Here is a 21,511-nt window from a genome sequence, read left to right on the forward strand (position 1 = left end):
TCAGCAAAGTCATGGAATCCATCATTGCTTCTGATATTAAATCCTTCCTCTTCTCCAATGGCATGATCTCAGATCATCAATTTGGTTTCAGACCTGGTCATTCTACTCTGGACATGCTGCTTCTGCTGTCTCAACAATGGATGGAGGTCCTTAATGCCAAACAGGAAATCAGAGCCGTCTCCCTCGACATATCATGTGCCTTCGATACGGTCTGGCACCCAGCTCTGCCCACCAAACTCTCCTCTTCAGGTATCCATGGAAACCACCACGCATGGCTTGCAGACTTCCTCTCAGGTCGCAGTCAACATTTGGCCCTGAGTGGAATTCTCTCATCTCCCCTTCCTGTCCAGGTTGCAGTTTCTCAAGGCAGTGTTCTGGGCCCTGTGCTTTTTCTGGTCTTCATCAATGATCTCTCCGACTCCCTGGGAAATCCTCTCTATCTTTTTGCTGACGACTCCACTCTCTGCTGCTCCATATCTCAACCCTCAGATCGGCAGTCTGCAGCCTCCTCACTCTCTGCAGACCTGGATAACATCACAGACTGGTCAAACAAGTGGAACATGTCTTTCAATCCTGACAAATCTCACACTCTCACTTTGTCTCTCCGAAAAGACCGTCTGAACAACCCTCCAGTCTACTCTCTCAACAATCCTCTCAAAAGAAGTTCTGTCACTCAAGCTTTTGGATCTCACTATCTGCCATGATCTTTCCTGTGAAAACCACATTTCCAATCTAGCCTCCAAAGCCAGTCGCAGACTGGGCATCCTCCATCATGGAATGTCCTTTCTTAGCACACCTGAGCTCCTCACCACATACAAAGCTTTCATCTGCAGCTCAATGGAATACTGCCCCTCTGGGCTGGTGCTCCTGCCTCACACCTAGCTTGGCTTCACGTTGTAAAAACCAAAGCTTTCAGGATCATTGGAATCTCCCATGAAGAAGCTGATTTTGAGGGCCTCTCTCACCGCAGGCAGGTAGGTGGTCTTTCTGTCTTCTACAGACTCCTCTCCAGGCTAGCTCCCCCTGCTCTGTCTGTGCGCTCTGTCCCCCAAATATTCGTGCAGGACACAAGATCTGCCAGCAACCCTCTTCTGGTCAAACTGCCAAAATCAAGACTCTCTGCTCACCTTCACTCCTTCGTTCCCCTTTTCTCCCACCTCTGGAACAAACTCCCTCACTCTCTTCAATCCCACCCCTCCCTCCAGGTCTTCAAAACAGCTGTTCACCACCATCCCTTATCTTCCCTCACCCCCGTTAAAACACTCCAAATCCATCTTTCAATCTCCGACCTCATTCCTGAAATTCCTGGTTGAGTCAATTTGTTTTACACCGTCAACCCCTCCCTCAGACACCCACCCCTGTCCTCTCCCTCCCACAGATCTACCGATGTCCTGTTCTCTACTGTTGTCATGCTTCCCTCTCTCTTCCCCTCTTGTCTCCTGCTCCCTTTATTATATGTTTTATGTGTCAGTTTATGTTTGTGTTTAATGTGTTTGCTCTTACATGAGCCTTGATTCTGTATAGAAAAAAACAAAGTGTAAAATCAAACTGTAAAAATAAAGTGTAAAATAAAGTGTAAAATAAAGTCAATTCAAATGTAAAAATACGAATGAAAAATGAATGAAGATGACTTTAGCTAACTAGCCCAAATAAGAATGGCTTGGATTTAACAGTCGGGGAAGAATAAGAGGAAAACAAAAGGGCAACTCTGTCACTCTTGTGACCAATTATTTGGTATCCCCCTATCCCCTATCCCCTATCTCCTCCCCTCCCCCCCCCCACCTTCCTCTTTCAGAATGGTTTGCATGAGAGATGAACCCCCAAGGTAAGGCTCAATATTAAAGTCACGTGAACGAGGAGAAAACTATGAACAAGCAAAATCATCACCATTTCGGACGCAGCCATGCGCCTGCTGGCTGCATTATTGTTCGGAGCATGGCTGCGCTGCCGATGCAGTGCCCCCTGAAAGATACAGCAGGAATTTGTAATTTGTTCCAGGTGCCAGCGATAGCTTGCCTACTCTTCATGAAGGACACTGTGGGATCTTTAACATCTACCAAACTAATGCCGACAGATAGGACACCATGTTTAACGTCCAACCAAGGGGCAGCTCACAAATTGATGCCGCACCCTGCCTGCGAAACACCTGGATGAGAGTTTATGGCCAGATGGAGTTTCCAACCAAGGCTACACAATTCAGCTTTGGTGGTTTGGATTCCCTCAGTATGGTTCAGATCAGAAGTGAGTGCACATACCCCTATCTTACCAACCAGTCTATCAAATTGCTAACATTTGAAATTGTTTAATGTTGGTTAAAAACAATCACCTCCCAAGTTTCAGATTCCAAAATCAGCCAGTCTCTGAAACGTAATCTCGTCACATCCATTCAGGGGTCAGACCCTGGTGTTGGGCTAGCGGCTAGGGTGCCAGCTTAGGATCCTAGGATCCTGGGTTCGAATCCCGGTCGATCGCTGAATTAACGCCAGGGGGGTTGACTCAGCCTGTCATCCTTCCGAGGTCGGCTAATTGAGTACCAGTTCACTGGTAATTCCCTGCTTGTCGTAAAAAGCGACAAAATGGGTTGGCGGCAGGAAGGGCATCCGGCCGTAAAACATTGCTTCAAAAAGGGGACCAAAAAACAACAACAACCACGGTCCCCGAAAAAGGCCAACCCCCGCTTGTGGGGAAAAATGGCCTGTAAAGGTGGTTTTTTTTTTTAAAATCCATTCAGGGGTCACGCTGCTCTTAAATAGCAATACCCTTTTGTATTTTTGCTGTTACAATTGGAAAAGGTAAAATAAACTGTCGATCAGGGCAGTTTCAGCTGCTTGGCTCAATTATAGTCTTCGGTCGACCAAAGATGCAGCCTAAAAAAGTTGAAGGGAAAAAATAACAAATGGAGCACCTTGGTGTGATTCATCACTACCCCCTAGTGTTCAAACTACACCACAGCCTATGCATTAAACAAGTGATGGAAGTGCCATTATTAACCCACATTTTCTTGTGAGGTCAGCCAGGGGAAGATTTGCCTGAGTTCACGAACCGGCTGGCCAGGCCTGACATTCAAATCGTAAGGGCAGGAGTTTGTAATTTGGCCAGGGTGCCGGCGACAGCTCGCTTACTCGTCGTGAAGGGCACAGTGGGGTATTTAACGTACACCACCAAATGATGGCAGACAGAACAGCCGTTTAACGTCCATCTAAGGGACAGCGCACGCATTGATGTGCCAGACCTACCTGTGAAACACCGGCCTGGCAGTTTATACCTGGGTCGGGAATCAAACCCTGGCTTGACAGCTTAGAGTGGGCATACCTCAAGGCCATCCTGCCAGCTCTTTCAGTTTAAGCCCAATTAACAAAAATATAATTAAAGACAAAACAATCAGTGATTTGAGGGTTGAAAATCTCAGCAATATCAGAGGCCTCACTTCTTACGGTGTTGGCCATCACTCACCATTCGCTTGTCATAATCAGCTTGGCCTTGCAGGTAGGCAAACACCTTTTTGTGGGTATTGTGAGCGACTGTTTTCACCAGCTCCAGCCTTTTTTCAGCCTGAGGACAACACCGTTCAAATTCAGGCAACAACCTTTGACCATTTAGAACCACCAGAAGAGTCTTGCATTTTCAAACATGAACTGCTCTATAACCAGCTTGTTATTTAACTGTAATCCCAAAGCTGATGGAAAATGGCACCACATTTATTTCCAATTTCCAATATTTCCAATTTCCAACACTTTCCAACATTGTCTGTCAGACTTGGCGTTAATGCTCCCCAATTGTGTCAGGCAATGTGTACCATCCACACACACAGTGCTGCATTCATTGTTACCATGATAATCATCATCAGCATTTTTCACTGCCGTTAAAATTGTACAATAAATGTCTTTTGTCTTCCAGGTTTTTCACAGTTTTGTCGGCGCTTGTCTGCTCACTGTATACGCGTACATCACCAAAAGTAACGCTAAATCAAAATGTACCGCCAATGATAAGTTTTAGCGAGAGACATCAATACAGCCAAACATTTTTACCAAATCGCACACAAGCAGTGCTAAACCAGTGTTCACAAGGCCCCCACAACGTTCCAATTCAAGGTTCCCCCCATTCTCCCCCAATGGGGTGCCGAAGCAGCAATCCCGATGCGGAGTCGAATGAGCAACCCAACCTGAGGTGTTGAGCCAGCGTCCGACACGACGTGGCCCCGAATCAGAGTCCCTCTCTCCCCACGACGTGGCCCCGAATCAGAGTCCCTCTCTCCCCACGACGTGGCCCCGAATCAGAGTCCCTCTCTCCCCACGACGAGGCCCCAAATCAGAGTCCCTCTTTCCCCACGACGTGGCCCCGAATCAGAGTCCCTCTCTCCCCACGACATGGCCCCGAATCAGAGTCCCCCTCTCCCCACGACGTGGCCCCGAATCAGAGTCCCCCTCTCCCCACGACGTGGCCCCGAATCAGAGTCCCCCTCTCCCCACGACATGGCCCCGAATCAGAGTCCCCCTCTCCCCACGATGTGGTGGTGAACCAGTGTCCCACATGACGCAGTGCCAAGCTAGCATTCGGGATCAGGATATAAATGTAATGTTCCCATTGGAATTATATCCCGATCCCCAATCAATATCGAAAGAATATGGCATTTGCAAAAAGGATCTGCAAGCACTTCTTATGGGATAGAAAATGTGGAAAATGTCATGGCATATGTTTGTTCTTGGGTGAGAACAGCTCCTATCCCGATGCAAATATAAAAACACCAATCTTGATTCAGGCAATTCCACCTTGGTTTATTACCTCCACCACCAAAGGTGGATGGAGGTTCTTTTTTCATCCCCGTCTGTCTGTTTGGCTCTTTGCGAACAAGATCTTTCTACCCCGAACATAATACTCTTTGTCTAACGTTTTAAATCCCCTCCTCCCCCCCAAAAAAAACAAACCAAAAAAAACCCAAAATCATTTATTTTCCTTTCTCCACATGTGCTGTTGTCTCATCCTGTACTTTCTGTCCAGGTGTGCTGTTCGCCCCGCCCCCATTCCTGTTCTGTTCACGTGACTGCCCTGTTCACGTGACTCGTGGTGGTCCCTCTCGGCCCTCCCCCCGTTGGTATTTTGTGCAGATAAGATTGTTCACGGTTCTGTTTAAATATGATTTAAATATGTTTAAACTTTCCCCTTCAGTGTTTTATTCAGTGGTATATTACAACACGCTGTTTTTCTTCCTATTTAAAAGGCTTTTTTCAATTTCCCCTCCAACTCAATCCACGTCAAAAAAAAGAAATTTAATCTCTTATACGTCTCCCTCACTACATGTTCTAATTTCACATTCATTCCACCCCTCCTCCATCATTCTGAATCGGATTGCTAACTTGAAAATCACAACAAACCCAATTTGTTATCAATGTTCGTCTTTCATTAATCATCCACTTCTGAAACTCCCCTCTTGCCCCACCCCTCCAACCAACACTCCTAAACTCCCCCCTTGCCCCTCCACTCCTAAACTCCCCCCTTGCCCCTCCACTCCTAAACTCCCCCCTTGCCCCTCCCCTCCTAAACTCCCCCCTCTATCCTGCCCTTCAAAACTCCCCCCCCCCAACCCCTCTCATTCAAATCTCCCCCCACACCGTTCCTCTCCAATTCTCCCTCCTCCCCACCCCTTCTCAAAGCTGCATCCTCCCCACTTCGTCTCCCTTCTATCTCATACCTCCACATCCCCAACCTTCTACTTTCCTCTGCCCCCCCCTCAAACAACCCCTCACTGTGCCTCATCCCTTCACCATCAAACCTTTCATCCTCCTCATCCTTCCCTTTCTTGGAACTCTTCTGTAATCTCTGACACACTATCAACTGCTCTCCCTACCTCCCCCTCTCATCCTTCATCTTACCCTGCTCCTCCCCTCCCCTGTCCTGTACCCGATGCTCCCCCTCTCTCTTCATTAACGGCATGGACCTCAAACATCCGGGGCCTTCGCTCAAACCTGACTGATCTCTCCAAACAGGTTGCTTCTGACAATCCAGACTTGATCTGCTTAACAAAGACTTTCCTCCTTCAAGATGTCTCTGATTCCTTAATATCTCGTCCTGGTTACTCCCTCCTCCGGTATGATAGACCTGAGCCTCGTCCTGGTGGTGGGGTGGCTATCTTTATCAAAAACTCTCTTCCTCACTCTCCTTGCACTGCCCTCTCTCCTCCTCACCCCCAGGAGTACCTCTGGCTACGGCTTCCTCTCCGCTCCCACCTTTTGTTCATATGTGTTCTGTACCGTCCTCCAAACAGTGATGACTCCATTTACATTTCACTGTCTGACAACATGGACCAACTTCTATCCACTCATCCCAACTCTCTCTTCCTCATATGTGGTGACTTCAACTGTCATCATGCCAACTGGTTGGGTGTGGGTTCCTCTCTCACCAGTCATGGCACCTCAGCAAAGGACTTCTGTGACTCACTGGGATTGACACAATCTGTCAATTTCCCGACCCGGATCTCAGCCAATGGAGTATCTTCTCTTCTAGACTTGGTTATGACAAACTTCCCTGCTAATGTCTGCTGCTCTTCTTCTGCTCCAATCGGTTATTCTGATCATGTGCTTGTCAAAGTAGACATCTCTCTGGCCATTCTCAGAGAGCCTCCTCAGCGTCGACGAGTCTGGCATTTCACTCAGGCCAACTGGGACGGTCTTCAAGCAGCCATCAATCATCTGAATTGGACTCCCATCTCCACTGCCTCTGACATCAATTCTTCCTGGGAATTCTACCAAAGCAAACTGCTCTCTCATGCACAGATTTATCCAATCTCGTCTTCAGTTGTCTTACCCTTCCTCCCGTCCATGGTACACTGAATCTTGTGGTGGTGAGGCAGTTGCCCTGAAACAACTTGCCTTTGCCTCTTGGAAGGCAAATCCAACTGAAGGCAATCTCAGTTCCTTCCACAAAGCTCGGAACAAGTGTGTGTCTACCCTCAGGAGTGCCAGGAAGCACTATCTCTAGAATGAACTCTCAAACCTGTCTCCTTCCTCCAAATTCTGGTGGTGTCTGGTCAAATCCGTTTCTGGTGTTTGTTCCCCCTCCATCCCCTCCCTTACCTCAAATGGCTACACAGTTGACATCGCACGTGACAAAGCCGAATGCCTCAACTCTGTGTTTTCCTCAAAATCTTTAGTCCCAAACCCATCTCTCTCTGTTCCCACCTTTCCCAGTCGAACCCAACTGCTCCTGGACTCTGTGTCCTTCTCTCCTGAAAAGGTGGAGGAGTTTTTGTCTAACCTCGACTCTGATTCTGCAACTGGACCAGACGGCATCAGCCCACGGGTCCTAAAATCCTGCTCTGCCGCTCTATCTCACCCTCTCTCTGTTCTTTTCACCCTCTCTTTTGCTCAAGGTCATCTGCCAGCATCCTGGAAATCAGCAAACATTACCGCTTTACACAAAAAGGTGCAAAAACAGATCCTTGCAACTACAGACCAATCAGCCTGCTCCCAATTATCAGCAAAGTCATGGAATCCATCATTGCTTCGGATATGAAATCTTTCCTCTTCTCCAATGGCTTGATCTCTGATCATCAATTTGGTTTCAGACCAGGTCACTCTACTCTGGACATGCTGCTTCTGCTGTCTCAACAATGGATGGAGGTCCTCAATGCCAAACAGGAAATCAGAGCTGTCTCCCTTGACATATCACGTGCCTTCGATACGGTCTGGCACCCAGCTCTGCTCACCAAACTCTCCTCCTATGGTATCCATGGAAATCTCCATGCATGGCTGGCGGACTTCCTCTCTGCTCATAGTCAACGTGTGGCCCTGAATGGATTTCTCTCATCTCCCCTTCCTGTTCAGGCTTGAGTTCCCCAAGGCAGTGTTCTGGGCCCTGTGCTTTTTCTGGTCTTTATCAATGATCTCTCCGACTCTCTGGAAAATCCTCTCTATCTCTTTGCTGATGACTCCACTCTCTGCCGCTCCATTCCTCTTCCCTCAGATCGGCAGTCTGCAGCCTCCTCACTCTCTGAAGACCTGGACAAAATCACAGACTGGTCAAACAAGTGGAACATGTCTTTCAATCCTGACAAATCTCACACTCTTACTATGTCTCTCCGAAAAGATCGACTGGACAACCCTCCCATCTACTTTCTCAACAATCCTCTCCAAGAAGTTCTGTCGCTCAAGCTTTTGGGTCTCACTATCTGCCATGATCTTTCTTGGAAAAACCACATTTCCAAGCTGGCCTCCAAAGCCAGTCGCCGACTGGGCATCCTCCGTCATGCGAAGTCCTTCCTAGGCACACCTGAGCTCCTCACCACATACAAGGCTTTCATCCGCAGCTCAATGGAATACTGTTCTCCCCTATGGGCCGGTGCTCCTGCCTCACACCTAGCTCGGCTACACGCTGTTGAAACCAAAGCTTTCAGAATCATTGGAATCTCCCGCGATGAAGCTATCTCTGAGGGCCTTTCACTCACTCACCGCAGGCAGGTAGGTGGGTGGTCTTTCTGTCTTCTACCGACTCCTCTCCGGCCTTGCTTCCCCAGCTCTCTCTGTGCTCTGTCCCCCAAATATTCCTACAGGTTGCACAAGATCTGCCAGCAACCCTCTGATGGTTAAACTGCCGAAATCTCGGCTCTCTGCTCACCTTCACTCTTTCATTCCTCTTTTCTCCCGCCTCTGGAACAAACTCCCACACTCCCTTCAATCCCACTCCTCCCTCCAGGTCTTTAAAACAGCTGTTCACCACCATCTCTTATCTTCCCCCATCCAAAACCTTGATCTTTTCTACCTTCGCTAATTCACCCCAGATCCACCTTGTTTGAAATTCCAACTTCTTTCCTGGAAGTCCTGGCAGTGTCCATATGTTTTATACCTCTCCCACCACCCCTTCCCATGCCTCCCCCCCCAAAGCCCTCTCCCTCCCACAGATCTCTCGATGTCTCCATGTCTCTCGGTCCCTGCTCTCAAATGTTGTGTTTGTGTCCTTCCCCCTCTCTCCCCATATTGTCTACCGCTCCCGATGTTATATGTTTTATGTGTCAGTTTGTCTTTCTGTGTGATTAATGTTCGCTCTTTCACGAGCCTCGATCTTGTATACAACAACAAAAAAAAAAAAAAAAAAAAAAAAAAATCTAAAAAAAGGTTGTGGACGGATTCGGACGAAATCTGGCAGAGATGTATCATAATATGTGACAAGGACAAAATGATTAGATTTTGGTGACGATCCGGATTCGGCTACTCGAATTTTTAAGTGATTCTTCACCATTGGGAGTTAGGGCCAAAAACGATACAAAGTGGGATATCTCAAAAATGTGGACGGATGATTTTGATGAAATGTGATTCTGTATTGTGATTTTCTGGTCTACTCTGGGATACAAAACGTAAACTGTTCTCCTGGCAGAGGTATGCTCTCTGTTTTTTTTTTGTATACAAGATCGAGGCTCGTGAAAGAGCGAACATTAATCACACAGAAAGACAAACCGACACATAAAACAAATAACATCGGGAGCGGTAGACAAGATGGGGAGGGAGGGGGAAGGACACAAACACAACATTTGAGAGCAGGGACCGAGAGACATGGAGACATCGAGAGATCTGTGGGAGGGAGAGGGCTTTGGGGGGGGAGGCATGGGAAGGGGGGGTGGGAGAGGTATAAAACATATGGACACTGCCAGGACTTCTAGGAAAGATGTTGGAATTTCAAACAAGGTGGATCTGGGGTGAATTAGTGGGGGTAGAAAAGATCAAGGTTTTGGATGGGGGAAGATAAGAGATGGTGGTGAACAGCTGTTTTAAAGATCTGGAGGGAGGAGTGGGATTGAAGGGAGTGGGGGAGTTTGTTCCAGAGGCGGGAGAAAAGGGGAATGAAAGAGTGAAGGTGAGCAGAGAGTCTTGATTTTGGCAGTTTAACCATAAGAGGGTTGCTGGCAGATCTTGTGCGACCTGTAGGAATATTTGGGGGACAGAGCACAGAGAGAGCTGGGGGAGCAAGGCCGGAGAGGAGTCGGTAGAAGACAGAAAGACCACCAACCTGCCTGCGGTGAGTGAGTGAAAGGCCCTCGGAGTTAGCTTCATTGCGGGAGATTCCAATGATTCTGAAAGCTTTGCTTTCAACAGCGTGAAGACGAGCTAGGTGTGAGGCAGGAGCACCGGCCCAGAGGGGAGAACAGTATTCCATTGAGCTGCGGATGAAAGCCTTGTATGTGGTGAGGAGCTCAGGTGTGCCAAGGAAGGACTAAGTTCCGTTTCGGATTTATGATTTTAAGAACAATATCAAGGGATTTACTCTCCCTCTAATCCATGGCATCTTTCCATGGCACTCCACATGGCGATTCGGTTTTGATGCCATATAATTTGGTCAAATATGCAATATAAATAGCAAGTCAAAGGTGGGTCATTCTCAAAGTTTAGAACTCAAAATTAATATTGCAATGGTTGCTCGTGGGTGGTGGACAGCACAATTTCATCCAACAACAGCGGTTTTACAACGGCATTGATATTCCTATTTAATAAATGAAATTTAAGAGGCATTGCAGTTTTAGAGGAAGTAGTTTCAAAACAAAAACCGCAACAGCAAAAAATAGCACGGATGAAGCAAGAAACCAGCACAACGTCGTTTAAACCCACAAAACACATGCTTTGATGGCCTATGTCTGATGCACAATTTCGATGAGACTTGACCACAACCTTCATCACCCATGATGTACCAAAGTTTGTTCACCGCAATAAAAAATATCAGGGCATGAAGGGACCTGTGGGGGGTTTGGGTGACTGTTGCTCCTGATCCAGGTGAGCTTCAGGACCCACAGTCCTATTTTTATTATTATTATTATTTTAAAGAAACATTATTTAGATTATACAGTATGACCTCACAGTGCCAATAATAAAATAATGGGACTTTCATAAACTTACGCCAGTTACATTTATCACCCATGATGGCCACCACAGCCAATCGCTCTCAATTAATTGATTAGAGCTGTTTGGATCGGGGATTCATTCTCAAAACCATTAAAATTGTGGACATTTTTATTATTATTATTTTTTGTATGCAGAATCGAGGCTCGTGTAAGAGCTAACACATTGAACATGGAAACATGCACAGACATAAAACGTACAATGAAGGGAGTGGGAGACAAGAGGGGAAGAGAGAGGGAAGCACACAAGCACAACAACAGTAGAGAACAAGGACGTCGGTATATCTGTTGAAATGGGAGGGCTGGGGGAGAAGGAGGTGTACACGGTATAAAGCAAATGAACACTTCGAGGAATTTCAGGAAAGAAGTCGGTATTTCAAAAAAGTGGATCTGGGGTGAATTAACGGGGGTAGAAAAGATCAAGGTTTTCGATGGGGGGGAGATAAGAGATGGTGGTGAACAGCTGTTGTAAAGACCTGGAGGGAGGAGTGGGATTGAAGAGAGTGGGGGAGTTTGTTCCAGAGGTGGTAAAAAAGAGGAAAGAAAGAGTGAAGGTGAGCAGAGAGTCTTGATCTTGCCAGTTTAACCAGAACAGGGTTGCTGGCAGATCTTGTGTGTCCTGCAGGAATATTTGGGGGACAGAGCACAGACAAAGTTGTGGGATCAAGGCCGGATAGGAGTCGGTAGAAGACAGAAAGACCACCAACCTGCCTGCGGTGAGTGAGTGAAAGGCCCTCGGAGTTAGCTTCATCGAGGGAGATTCCAATGATTCTGAAAGCTTTGGTTTCAACAGCTTGAAGCCGAGCTAGGTGTGAGGCAGGAGCACCAGCCCAGAGGGGAGAAAAGTATTCAATTGAGCTGCGGATGAAAGCCTTGTATGTGGTGAGGAGCTCAGGTGTGCCAAGGAAGGACTTCGCACGACGGAGGATGCCCAGTCGGCAACTGGCTTTGGAGGCCAACTTGGAAATGTGGTTTTCCCAGGAACGATCATGGCAGATAGTGAGACCCAAAAGCTTGAGTGACAGCACTTCTTGGAGAGGATTGTTGAGAAAGTAGATGGGAGGGTTGTCCAGTCGGTCTTTTCGGAGAGACAAAGTGAGAGTGTGACATATGATAGGATTGAAAAACATGTTCCACTTGTTTGACCAGTCTGATTTTATCAAATCCTTCCTCTTCTCCAATGGCTTGATCTCGGATCATCAATTTGGATTCAGACCAGGTCATTCTACTCTGGACATGCTGCTTCTGCTGTCTCAACAATGGATGGAGGTCCTTAATGTCAAACAGGAAACCAGAGCGGTCTCCCTCGACATATTATGTGCCTTCGATATGGTCTGGCACCCCGCTCTGCTCACCAAACTCTACTCCAATGGTATCCATGGAAATGTCCACGCATAGCTTGCGGACTTCCTCTCTGGTCATAGTCAACGTGTGACCCTGAATGGTTTTCTCTCATCTCACCTTCCTGTTCAGGCTGGAGTTCCCCAAGGCAGTGTTCTGGGCCCTGTGCTTTTTCTGGTCTTCATCAATTATCTCTCCGACTCCCTGGAAAATCCTCTCTATCTCTTTGCTGATGACTCCACTCTCTGCTACTTAATACCTCATCCCTCAGATCGGCAGTTTGCAGCCTCCTCCCCCTCTGCAGACCTGGACTCAAAAGCGATGATTGATTCCATGACCTTGCTGATAATTGGGAGCAGGCTGATTGGTCTGTAGTTGCAATGATCTGTTTTTGCACCTTTTTTGTGTAAAGCGGTAATGTTTGCTGATTTCCAAGCAGATGGCAGATGACCTTGAGCAAAAGAGAGGGTGAAGAGGGTGAGATAGAGAGGGCAGGATTTTAGGTCCCGTGGGCTGATGCCGTCTGGTCCAGTTGCAGAATCAGTCGAGGTTTGACAAAAACTTCTCCACTTTGTCAGGAGAGAAAGACACCGAGTCCAGGAGCAGCTGGGTTTGACTGAGAAAGGTGGGTACAGAGAGAGATGGGTTTGGGACAAAAGATTTTGAGGCAAACACAGAGTGGAGGCATTCAGCTTTTTCATGTGTGGTGTCAGCTGTGTAGCTGTTTGAGGTAAGGGAGGGGATGGAAGGGGAACAAACACCAGAAACAGATTTGACCAGACATCACCAGGATTTGGAGGAGGGAGACAGGTTTGAGAGTTCAGTCTAAGAGGAGAGAGAGAGTGCTTTTCCTGGCTCTCCTGAGGGTAGACACACTTGTTCTACCCAAATTGGCTTATTCTTCAAGGGGGTATAAAAATGTTTACCTTCTTACCTGTGTTTTTCACGAAAATACCACTAGAACATGTTTATAAAATATTTTCCTGTTTGTACTGTGCTCTGGACTAATGAAAGACCAAACTCATTCCACTGTTCCTCCTTCACTGTGAAGTTTCGTTTTTGGTTCCGTTTCTTGTTCCATTTCTTGTTCTGCTTCCTTATCACTCTGTTCTTGTAGCAGCTTTGACACTTGGCGAAGTTAGAACGAGTTGTTAGAGTTAGAACGAGTTGTTAGGACAATCATCAATGCAACACTCCACCGATCTGGGCTTTATGGCAGAGTGGCCAGATGGAAGCCTCTCCTCAGTGAAAGACACATGAAAGCCCGCTTGGAGTTGGCAAAAAAGCACCTAAAGGACTCTCAGACTGCGAGAAACAAGATTCTGTGGTCTGATTAAACCAAGATTGAACTGTTTGGCTTCCGTCTGGCCACTCTGCCATAAAGCCCCGATCGGTGGAGTGTTGCAGTGATGGTTGTCCATCTGGAAGTTTCTCCCATCTCCACACAGGATCTCTGGAGCTCAGCCAGAGTGACCATCGGGTTCTTGGTCACCTCTCTTACAAAGGCCCTTCTACCCCGATTGCTCAGTTTGACCGGGCGGCCAGCTCTAGGAAGAGTCCTGGTTGTTCCAAACTTCTTCCATTTAAGAATTATGGAGGCCACTGTGCTCTTGGGAACCTTCAATGCAGCAGAGGTTTTTTTTGTAGGCTTCCCCAGATCTGTGCCTCGACACAATCCTGCCTCTGAGCTCTGCAGGCAGTTGCTTCGACCTCATGGCTTGGTTTTTGCTCTGATATGCATTGTCAGCTGTGAGACCTTATATAGACAGGTGTGTGCCTTTCCAAATCATGTCCAATCAATTGAATTTACCACAGGTGGACACCAATCAAGGTGTAGAAACATCTCAAAGATGATCAAGAGAAATGGGAGGCACCTGAGCTAAATTTCAGGTGTCATAGCAAAGGGTATGAATACTTATGTCAATGTGATTTCAGTTTTTTCTTTTTAATAAATATGCAAGACTTTCTAAAATCCTGTTTTCTCTCATTATGGGGTATTGAGTGTAGATTGATGAGGGAAAAAATGAATTTAAACGATTTCAGCATAAGGCTGCAACATAACAAAATGTGAAAAAAGTGAAGGGGTCTGAATACTTTCTGAATGCACTGCTAGCATGTATGTATGTATGTATGTATGCTTGGATGCATGTGTGTATGTATGCATGTATGTATGAATTTTTGAAAATATTGAGCATCTCGGCATTTTTAGGAGGGCTGAGGAGTGGCGGTTGAATTGGAATTATCTGGGTTATATATGTGCAGAAGCAGTATGCAGGTTTTTGCTTCATGTATGTAACCCAGGTTATTTTTCGTTTCAGGAGCGATTGAGCGAACGGTCTGTTGCCTATACAGTGCCCAAATAAAGGGATGCGTCAGAAGAACATGTTGAATGCTTGCAACATCAGCCATAGGGCTGGTACTCTGCAACTGTTGAAGATCTGCAACTCCCACAGATTGAAGATCTGCAACCCGATATCATTTTTCAACAGGACGGCGTTCCCCCTCATTGGCCATTAGTCGTTCGAGCCATCCTGAATGAAAAATTTCCAGGTCGCTTGATTGGCAGAGACCGACCAACAACCTGGCCCCCACCAGGCATAAGCCCCCTTGATTATTAGCCCCCATTGGACCTAGTCCGAAACGGGGGCTTATGGATTGGGTCACATCCGTCCATCCATCCATCCATCCATCCGTGCATCATTGCGTCCTCAACCATATCTCAGAGATGTATCGACCGATTTTGTTCACACTTGGCACAAATATATGATGGTATACATGTGCACATCATTTTGTTTTGCAATGCGATCAAAGATGGCCGACTGTTGGCCATTTTAGTTGAAAAAACCCCGATATTGAACACGGCCTCAACCATTTCTCGGACATGCATTTACCGATCTTGTTCAAACTTGGCACACAGATAATTATCAATGATGGCTTGCACGTGCACTTCATTTTTTTCGAGATAAGATCCAAGATGGCCAACTGGCGGCCATTTTGTTACTTGAACATATCCCCATCCATTTCTCAGACATGCATGTTCCGATTTTCTTCAAACTTGGCACAAAGACATTACATGAGTATGTAGCGGTTGCCGCTGAACATACACAATCGCCTTGCACCTGCCGGGGACGCAACCGGGGAGCGATCGCTGTGCCGGGCTCGCCCGGACCGCCCGGAGACGCTCAGTCTCGCCTTTCCCGGGCATGTCCGGACTCGCCTTTCCCGGGCTCGCCCAGACCGCCCGGAGACGCTGAGTCTCGCCTTTCCCGGGCATGTCCAGACTTGCCTTTCCCGGGCTCGCCCGGGCCGCCCGGAGACGCTCAGTCTCGCCTTTCCCGGGCATGTCCAGACTTGCCTTTCCCGGGCTCGCTCGGGCCGCCCGGGCACGCCCACTCTCGCCGCGTTTGATTGTATATATATTGCTGCCCGATAAATGGGGTTTTCAGAGTACCCGAGTTTGGTTTTGTGGAATAAAGAAACTCGGATGAATTCCCGTCTTTTGTCGCGTCAATCCCTTTAACTCGCGTAGGAGCACAGTTCCCTCAAGTATACATATGCAGACGATTTTGTTTTATCATCCGACCAAAGATGGAATATATAATTTCTTTTTTTAAATCACCAACAATACTTCTTCTGAGCGAACCACCATTGTCTATAAGGAAAAAATGCGCCATGTGTCACGATCTACATAATCACCTTACATTCAATTACCGTTACTTCCAATAAATTATCCAAAATAATGCTCATTTGAGGTGAGACATCTACAAACCTGTCGGAGACGGATATCCTGTTGGTAATAATTAAATATCTCAATTCACCCCATCTTTCCTGTTTAAAAAGTTACATTAAAAAATTAAATATACTGTACATGGCAGCGTGGGATTCCAATTTCTCAGCAGACCCTGAAGGAAAGTGACATAATACTGTTGCAGTTTTGTGTTTTTACAATAAAAGGTTTATTTCCCCTCCTAGTTTATAGGCCTCAAGCTGACACCGTGTATCGTTCAATCCCGTTCCGAGGTCAGAGAGACTAAAAAATAATCACTGGTAATCTGAGTATATGCCGAGTTGTAGCACATGCAAAAAGTTTAACTAACAGATCCTGCCAGTTTGAAAGTTTTCCACGCGTTTATGTCGCACTACTTTGTCTTGCATCGAAGGCACTAATTTTGAATCTAGGCCTATCAGAACACTTGCTTGGGTCACATGACATACAAAATGGCGGCGCCCATGTAGCGCTGAATGTTTAGTCATGGCCTCGGGAAAATCGCGTTTAAAGTGCTTCATGCACTTTGAACACGTCGTGAATGACATAACTTCGCCGTTTACGCCTCTTAGATGGAGTAAATATCGTGAATGCCTGCAGACGTGGCTGCAATTGGACGGTGAGTGTCACAATCTTGCCAACAGACACCAGCATCTGTCAACGTCGAGTTCACCAACACCTCCATGAGTCTATGATACACCTCCCCGAGTCTAGGATCTACCTCCACGTGTCTAGGATCTACCTACACTGCTAATTATACCCCAAGTTATTGTGCAGGGTGGGACGAAACGAGCTCTGTTGTACAATGTCTGCATCGGTGGGTGATATTGGATATGCGTCCGCCTGCGTTCGATGTCAACCCACTGTTTGCGTTTGATCTCGATTCAAGGTCACATGACAGAGGTAAAACCTCAGATGTTTCAAACTCGAGTTATGATCTGCAAAAATATTTTCAAAGGGCACATGTCCTGTTACACACAAAAATTTAATCTGTCCATCTTTGCACAGCAGGCCATTGTGGTGTCAAATTTGGTTGTTGTTGTAGTATCACTTCGGACAGTTCTCTCGAACAAGCCCGTGACACAAAGACAGCGGATCGATCTCCCAGAAACGACCCAGAGATCCCCCACATCGAGGATGGTGTGACCCACCTCCACGAAGTCAGGGCCACGTCTGAGTTGGAGAAAGAGAGAAACAGGGACAAGAGGGAAAGGGATGGTCCATGGGGACCAATCGGCACTCTGACCCTAATAAAGCGCTGACCTGACGAATCCGGGCAGCAGGACAGAATGGGGAAGATTTTGCCCCCGAATTGCATTGGGGGGGAGGAGGGGGAAGGGTTCGACCACCATGAAGAAGCATCCGCGATATTTACTGTCAAGTTTGATGGAAATCCCTTCTCTCGTCCATAAGTTGTGGTAACCAAGATTTTAAATTAAAGGTCACATGACCATGGTCCCTTTGACCTTTTCAACCCAAAATCGAACCAGTTCATCTTTGCATTACAGTTCATACCAATTTTGTTATCATACCAATTATTACAGTTCATACCAATAACCCAATCCCATAAGCGGTTATTCTGGAAACGAAAGTCTGGTACGGACCGACAACCGGACGGACAACCGTCCTGCGGAGGCATAAAAACGTGCACTGTATACTAATTTTAATAATGAAATACTCATGATCACCTTGCTGTTCTACCTGAGCTAAATAATTGCTGATTAATTCTACCTGAGATTTTTCAAGTATATTGCTTGATCTTGTGCGTTATTCTGTCTGTTTGTCTGTCTGTCTGTCTGTTTGTCAGGCGCCTACAGGTCACAATTTTCAACCGATCTTCACGAAATTTCACCAAATGGTAGGGTTGATCATAAGCAAGAAGCTTATTGTTTTTGGGATCAAAAGGTCAATAGGTCAACATAGGCCAAAGTTCACCAACTTTGTCGAATTTCTAAAATCCTCAATTTTCATCCGATTGCCTTGAAATTTTAAGAAGATTTGTGCTACTTGAGCCCGTGGACATTCAGAATTTTCGCATACATCGAAGCCTGCATCTTTGCGTATTGACACGACGGTGAATAAACTATCATGCGATTTACTTCAGGTGTGTGCCTTATTATTATCTATGGATTGATACTTATTGTATCAATGGATTATCATGTATTCATCCGATTCATACCGCCGACCATAATACCAAGCTTCCCTACTCTACATTCACTATGTAGAGTTCGAAACGAAACTCATTTTTTTGGCACTATTTCAGGCCTCAGCTTGAGGCCTATTAGTTACACTACAACACGTAGCCTCGTTTAAAGCTCAGTTATTTCATATTCCTGGTCATCATGCGGTCCCCATATGCATCTGGAGGCATTTTTAGTGTCGCCCCCTTCATCCGTCGTTTTCCAGACAACCACGAAACGTCGTCATTAAGCAGTATCCCTTCCATATGCCAAGCTTACCCATTTTCGAGAGGATATCTCTGATGGTTTCGAAAATATTTTGGGTTAATTTCGGAGAAATTCATTGAATTTTACAGCACGTACGAACGACAAAAGTACATTTTTTACATTTCCGCTGTATGATGCGTGCGTAAGTAAGAGCCTTCAAAACTGACAGGGCCACAGAACCATGGGAGGGTCTATGCCTAGCATAAATTCCTAGGCTGAATTATATGTACTGACGGAGATACCACGCCGCAAAGTCGGCACCGGAGCTAAAAATCCTCCTTTTTGACTCTACATGACCTAGTTTGACGTGGTCGTTCACAGAAACTGGCAGGATTTCAGAGTTAAACTTTTAACACAAGGTCAGGCATGTTATATACAATAGAAAAATGCATAGAAATCGTAGTCACACGAGTTCGGAACGAAACTCATTTTTTTGGCACTATTTCAGGCCTCAGCTTGAGGCCTATTAGTTACACTACAACACGTAGCCTCGTTTAAAGCTCAGTTATTTCATAGTAAATGGAAGCGTAGACCTTTCCTGTGTTTAGTTTTGCGTTGAGTAGAACAATGAGAGTTAGGTCCTGTACGATACTTATGATGCCTCGATGCTTTGGGTTTTGGCGCAAAATACCACGAGGCCGGCCTGAACAAGTCGATCAAGGCCGAAGGAAGGCGGGGCAGAAGGAGTGGGAGTGACCGGTAAGCACGAGCCGCCAATCAGGGCTCGAGGGGAGTGGCTTACCACTGCGGCAAAAGGCGGAGTTTGGAACATTCGATGCGGGCCAGGGCGGGGCCAATATAACCCTGTGCCCGGAGCCCCCACCTCAGTTATGAGAGTGCGGGGTGTTGAGTACGAACACAAGTTATGAGAGCCGGTTCGGAGCGACAAGTTATGAGAAGGGAGGCAGACGAGTTACAAGTTATGAGCTCGGGTGAAACGCGCATGAGTTACAAGTTGAGTTCTCAGTTGAGCTGGAGTTAGATCCCCGAGGAGTTGGAGGGCAAGTTGCGCTGAGTTCAGTTACGAGAGTGAAAGCGCGCAGTTGTATTAATCGCGCTGTGAAGGACAGCCGTGCCGGGCCAGAGACGCGCGTATATTTCCTCCTGCCTGCCTTTATCGAGATACGCGCTGCGCGGATCTTCCCGCCTGCCTGCCTGTCTTCGCCGGGATACGTGCTGTGACCGCCAGAGGGCCACGCCGGGTGAGCTGTTCCTGGACGACCAAAGCCGGCGCGCTCAGCGCATGAACAATTCTTCCTTCATCAACCTGAGTGTGAGTGGGCCCATTGTCTGGGCCAATAACTTACGACTGCTTAAGACTGCCCTGTGTCTCTACTTCTTCTACCAGTGTACATTGTAAATAATAATAATTAAATCTGTTATTCCTTTGATTCGACCGCTTTTGTCTCTCCATCATTGACTTAGCATGGTACGAATTATATCGCTCTTATCGGGTTCCAATAGCAAGGTAACAGCACGGACCACGTGGTACGCCATCCGCTCGGGTGTACTCCATTACACGTGGTTCGTGCGAGCCTCGATCCCCACTTCCGTGGCGGTGTGGGTACTTAGGTACGTGCGAAAATTGTCCTGAAACCCTTTTCCACATCTGACCGGAAGTGGCGACTCAGTCTCACGGTTGCGAAGACCCAAGGAGAACAAGGGGCTTAATCTCCCCTTGGTAAGGGAACGGGGCTTCGCACAAAACCGCAACAATACATTTTCAAGCATGCATTTTGTTCAACCCTTGTCTGAGGAAGTGCAGAAGGATGATATACGAGGCTCAATGAGACGTTTGGTCCCATTATTGCAACTCTGTATAGCAGCAGCATCTAGATGGGGAACGGCTGATTTAATATCATGCTGCACACACACGCCTACTTGCTCTACACAGGCTATGGAACAGACGTGATTCATCGCTACTGCTGGTGAGATGACCACATACCTACCACGACTGCATTCTCACCATGCACACCATTTACACACACTGCTACTACAATATCAATCACAATATTATGGTTGCATTAACCTGTGTAACATCATGGCATTGGATTTGTCAAATTCCAGTTCAGCTGAATGTTATAAACGCACTCTTCTCACACCTCACTCACTCCTCCACCCTCCCCTCCCCCGCCATCCACTGTGGTGTGAGAACACTTTAGATGACATGGTTAGGTTACGTAACTTGCCCATCAATGATGGTGAGCTTGCTCTTGTGATTGTCACTGGCACAATGGGAAGAGAGATTTCTTATCATTATTGCACAACACACTAGTTTATCATTAATAATGTCCAATCAATAAATGTGGGAAAATAATGTGCCCAGACTGGGAATCTGGTGAACCGTACCAGTTCATTTATATAATTACATCACTACACCCCCAGTGGTGTCTATAGTAGCTGACATGGATTTGTTCCCCCACTGGGGGGGAAGACCCTCTTGTTGGCAGCGAGTGCCCCAGAAGCAGTGACGGAAAGTGCTTGGTCAAGGGTCGTCCAGGTAGCTCAGGTGGCAGAGCACCACCAGAGGACCTGGGTTCGATTCCCGGTCTGGGCACGAAAATTTTCCACATATATCGATTCGTTATTTATAATCCTGTTCATTTATATAATTATTAATGTATACCATGTTCTTCTTCTTTAACAGCCACAATTATTCCCATGTTCTTGTGGGGTTTCCCGGGGAAAGCTTGGTCAAAGTATTTCACGCATCGGCTGAACAGGCCTAACATTTGACTAAAGTTAGGGCAGTTATTAGTAATTTGTTCAGGGTGCTGGCGATAGCTCGCCCACTCTTTGAGAAGGGCAACGAGGAATCTCTAATGTCCACCAACTAATGCCACCAGACGGGACGCTCAGTTTAAGGTTCATCCAAAGGAGGGCAATGTTCATCCAAAACAAGGTAATGTACCTGAGTTGTTGCTTTTTAACACAATAGATATTTATCACGGCTAATAAAAGAAATCCTGCAATGTTTTGTTAAAACAAGAAGAAAGACATAAAATGTCATAACCCCCGTGATTTTAGGAATTTTTCTTTATGCAGCTAAAGGCCGTCAGTTGGCAATCTTTGGTCAGA

The 21,511-nt window shown here is 46.7% G+C and overlaps 2 protein-coding genes across 5 annotated transcripts in view; one reads left to right on the plus strand and one right to left on the minus strand.

The window, feature by feature from the left end:
• LOC137433778 (rho GTPase-activating protein 44) overlaps window positions 1-21,511 on the minus strand; it is a 171,131-nt gene that overhangs the window by 70,987 nt on the left and 78,633 nt on the right. For 3 of the 4 annotated variants that reach the window (XM_068126089.2, XM_068126090.2, XM_068126088.2), the window contains exon 3: window positions 3,454-3,552. The exons of the other annotated variant lie outside the window; for it this stretch is intronic. In XM_068126089.2, the coding sequence (XP_067982190.1) occupies window positions 3,454-3,552 (99 nt within the window). The remainder of the gene's footprint in view (window positions 1-3,453; window positions 3,553-21,511) is intronic. 4 annotated transcript variants of the gene reach the window in all.
• Window positions 1-21,511, plus strand: part of LCMT1 (leucine carboxyl methyltransferase 1) — a 272,789-nt gene that overhangs the window by 45,689 nt on the left and 205,589 nt on the right. The gene's annotated exons all lie outside the window — the stretch shown is intronic.

The sequence above is a fragment of the Myxine glutinosa genome, chromosome 10 (genome assembly GCF_964187855.1).
Source record: "Myxine glutinosa chromosome 10, kmMyxGlut1.1, whole genome shotgun sequence".
NCBI classification, from domain to species: domain Eukaryota; kingdom Metazoa; phylum Chordata; class Myxini; order Myxiniformes; family Myxinidae; genus Myxine; species Myxine glutinosa.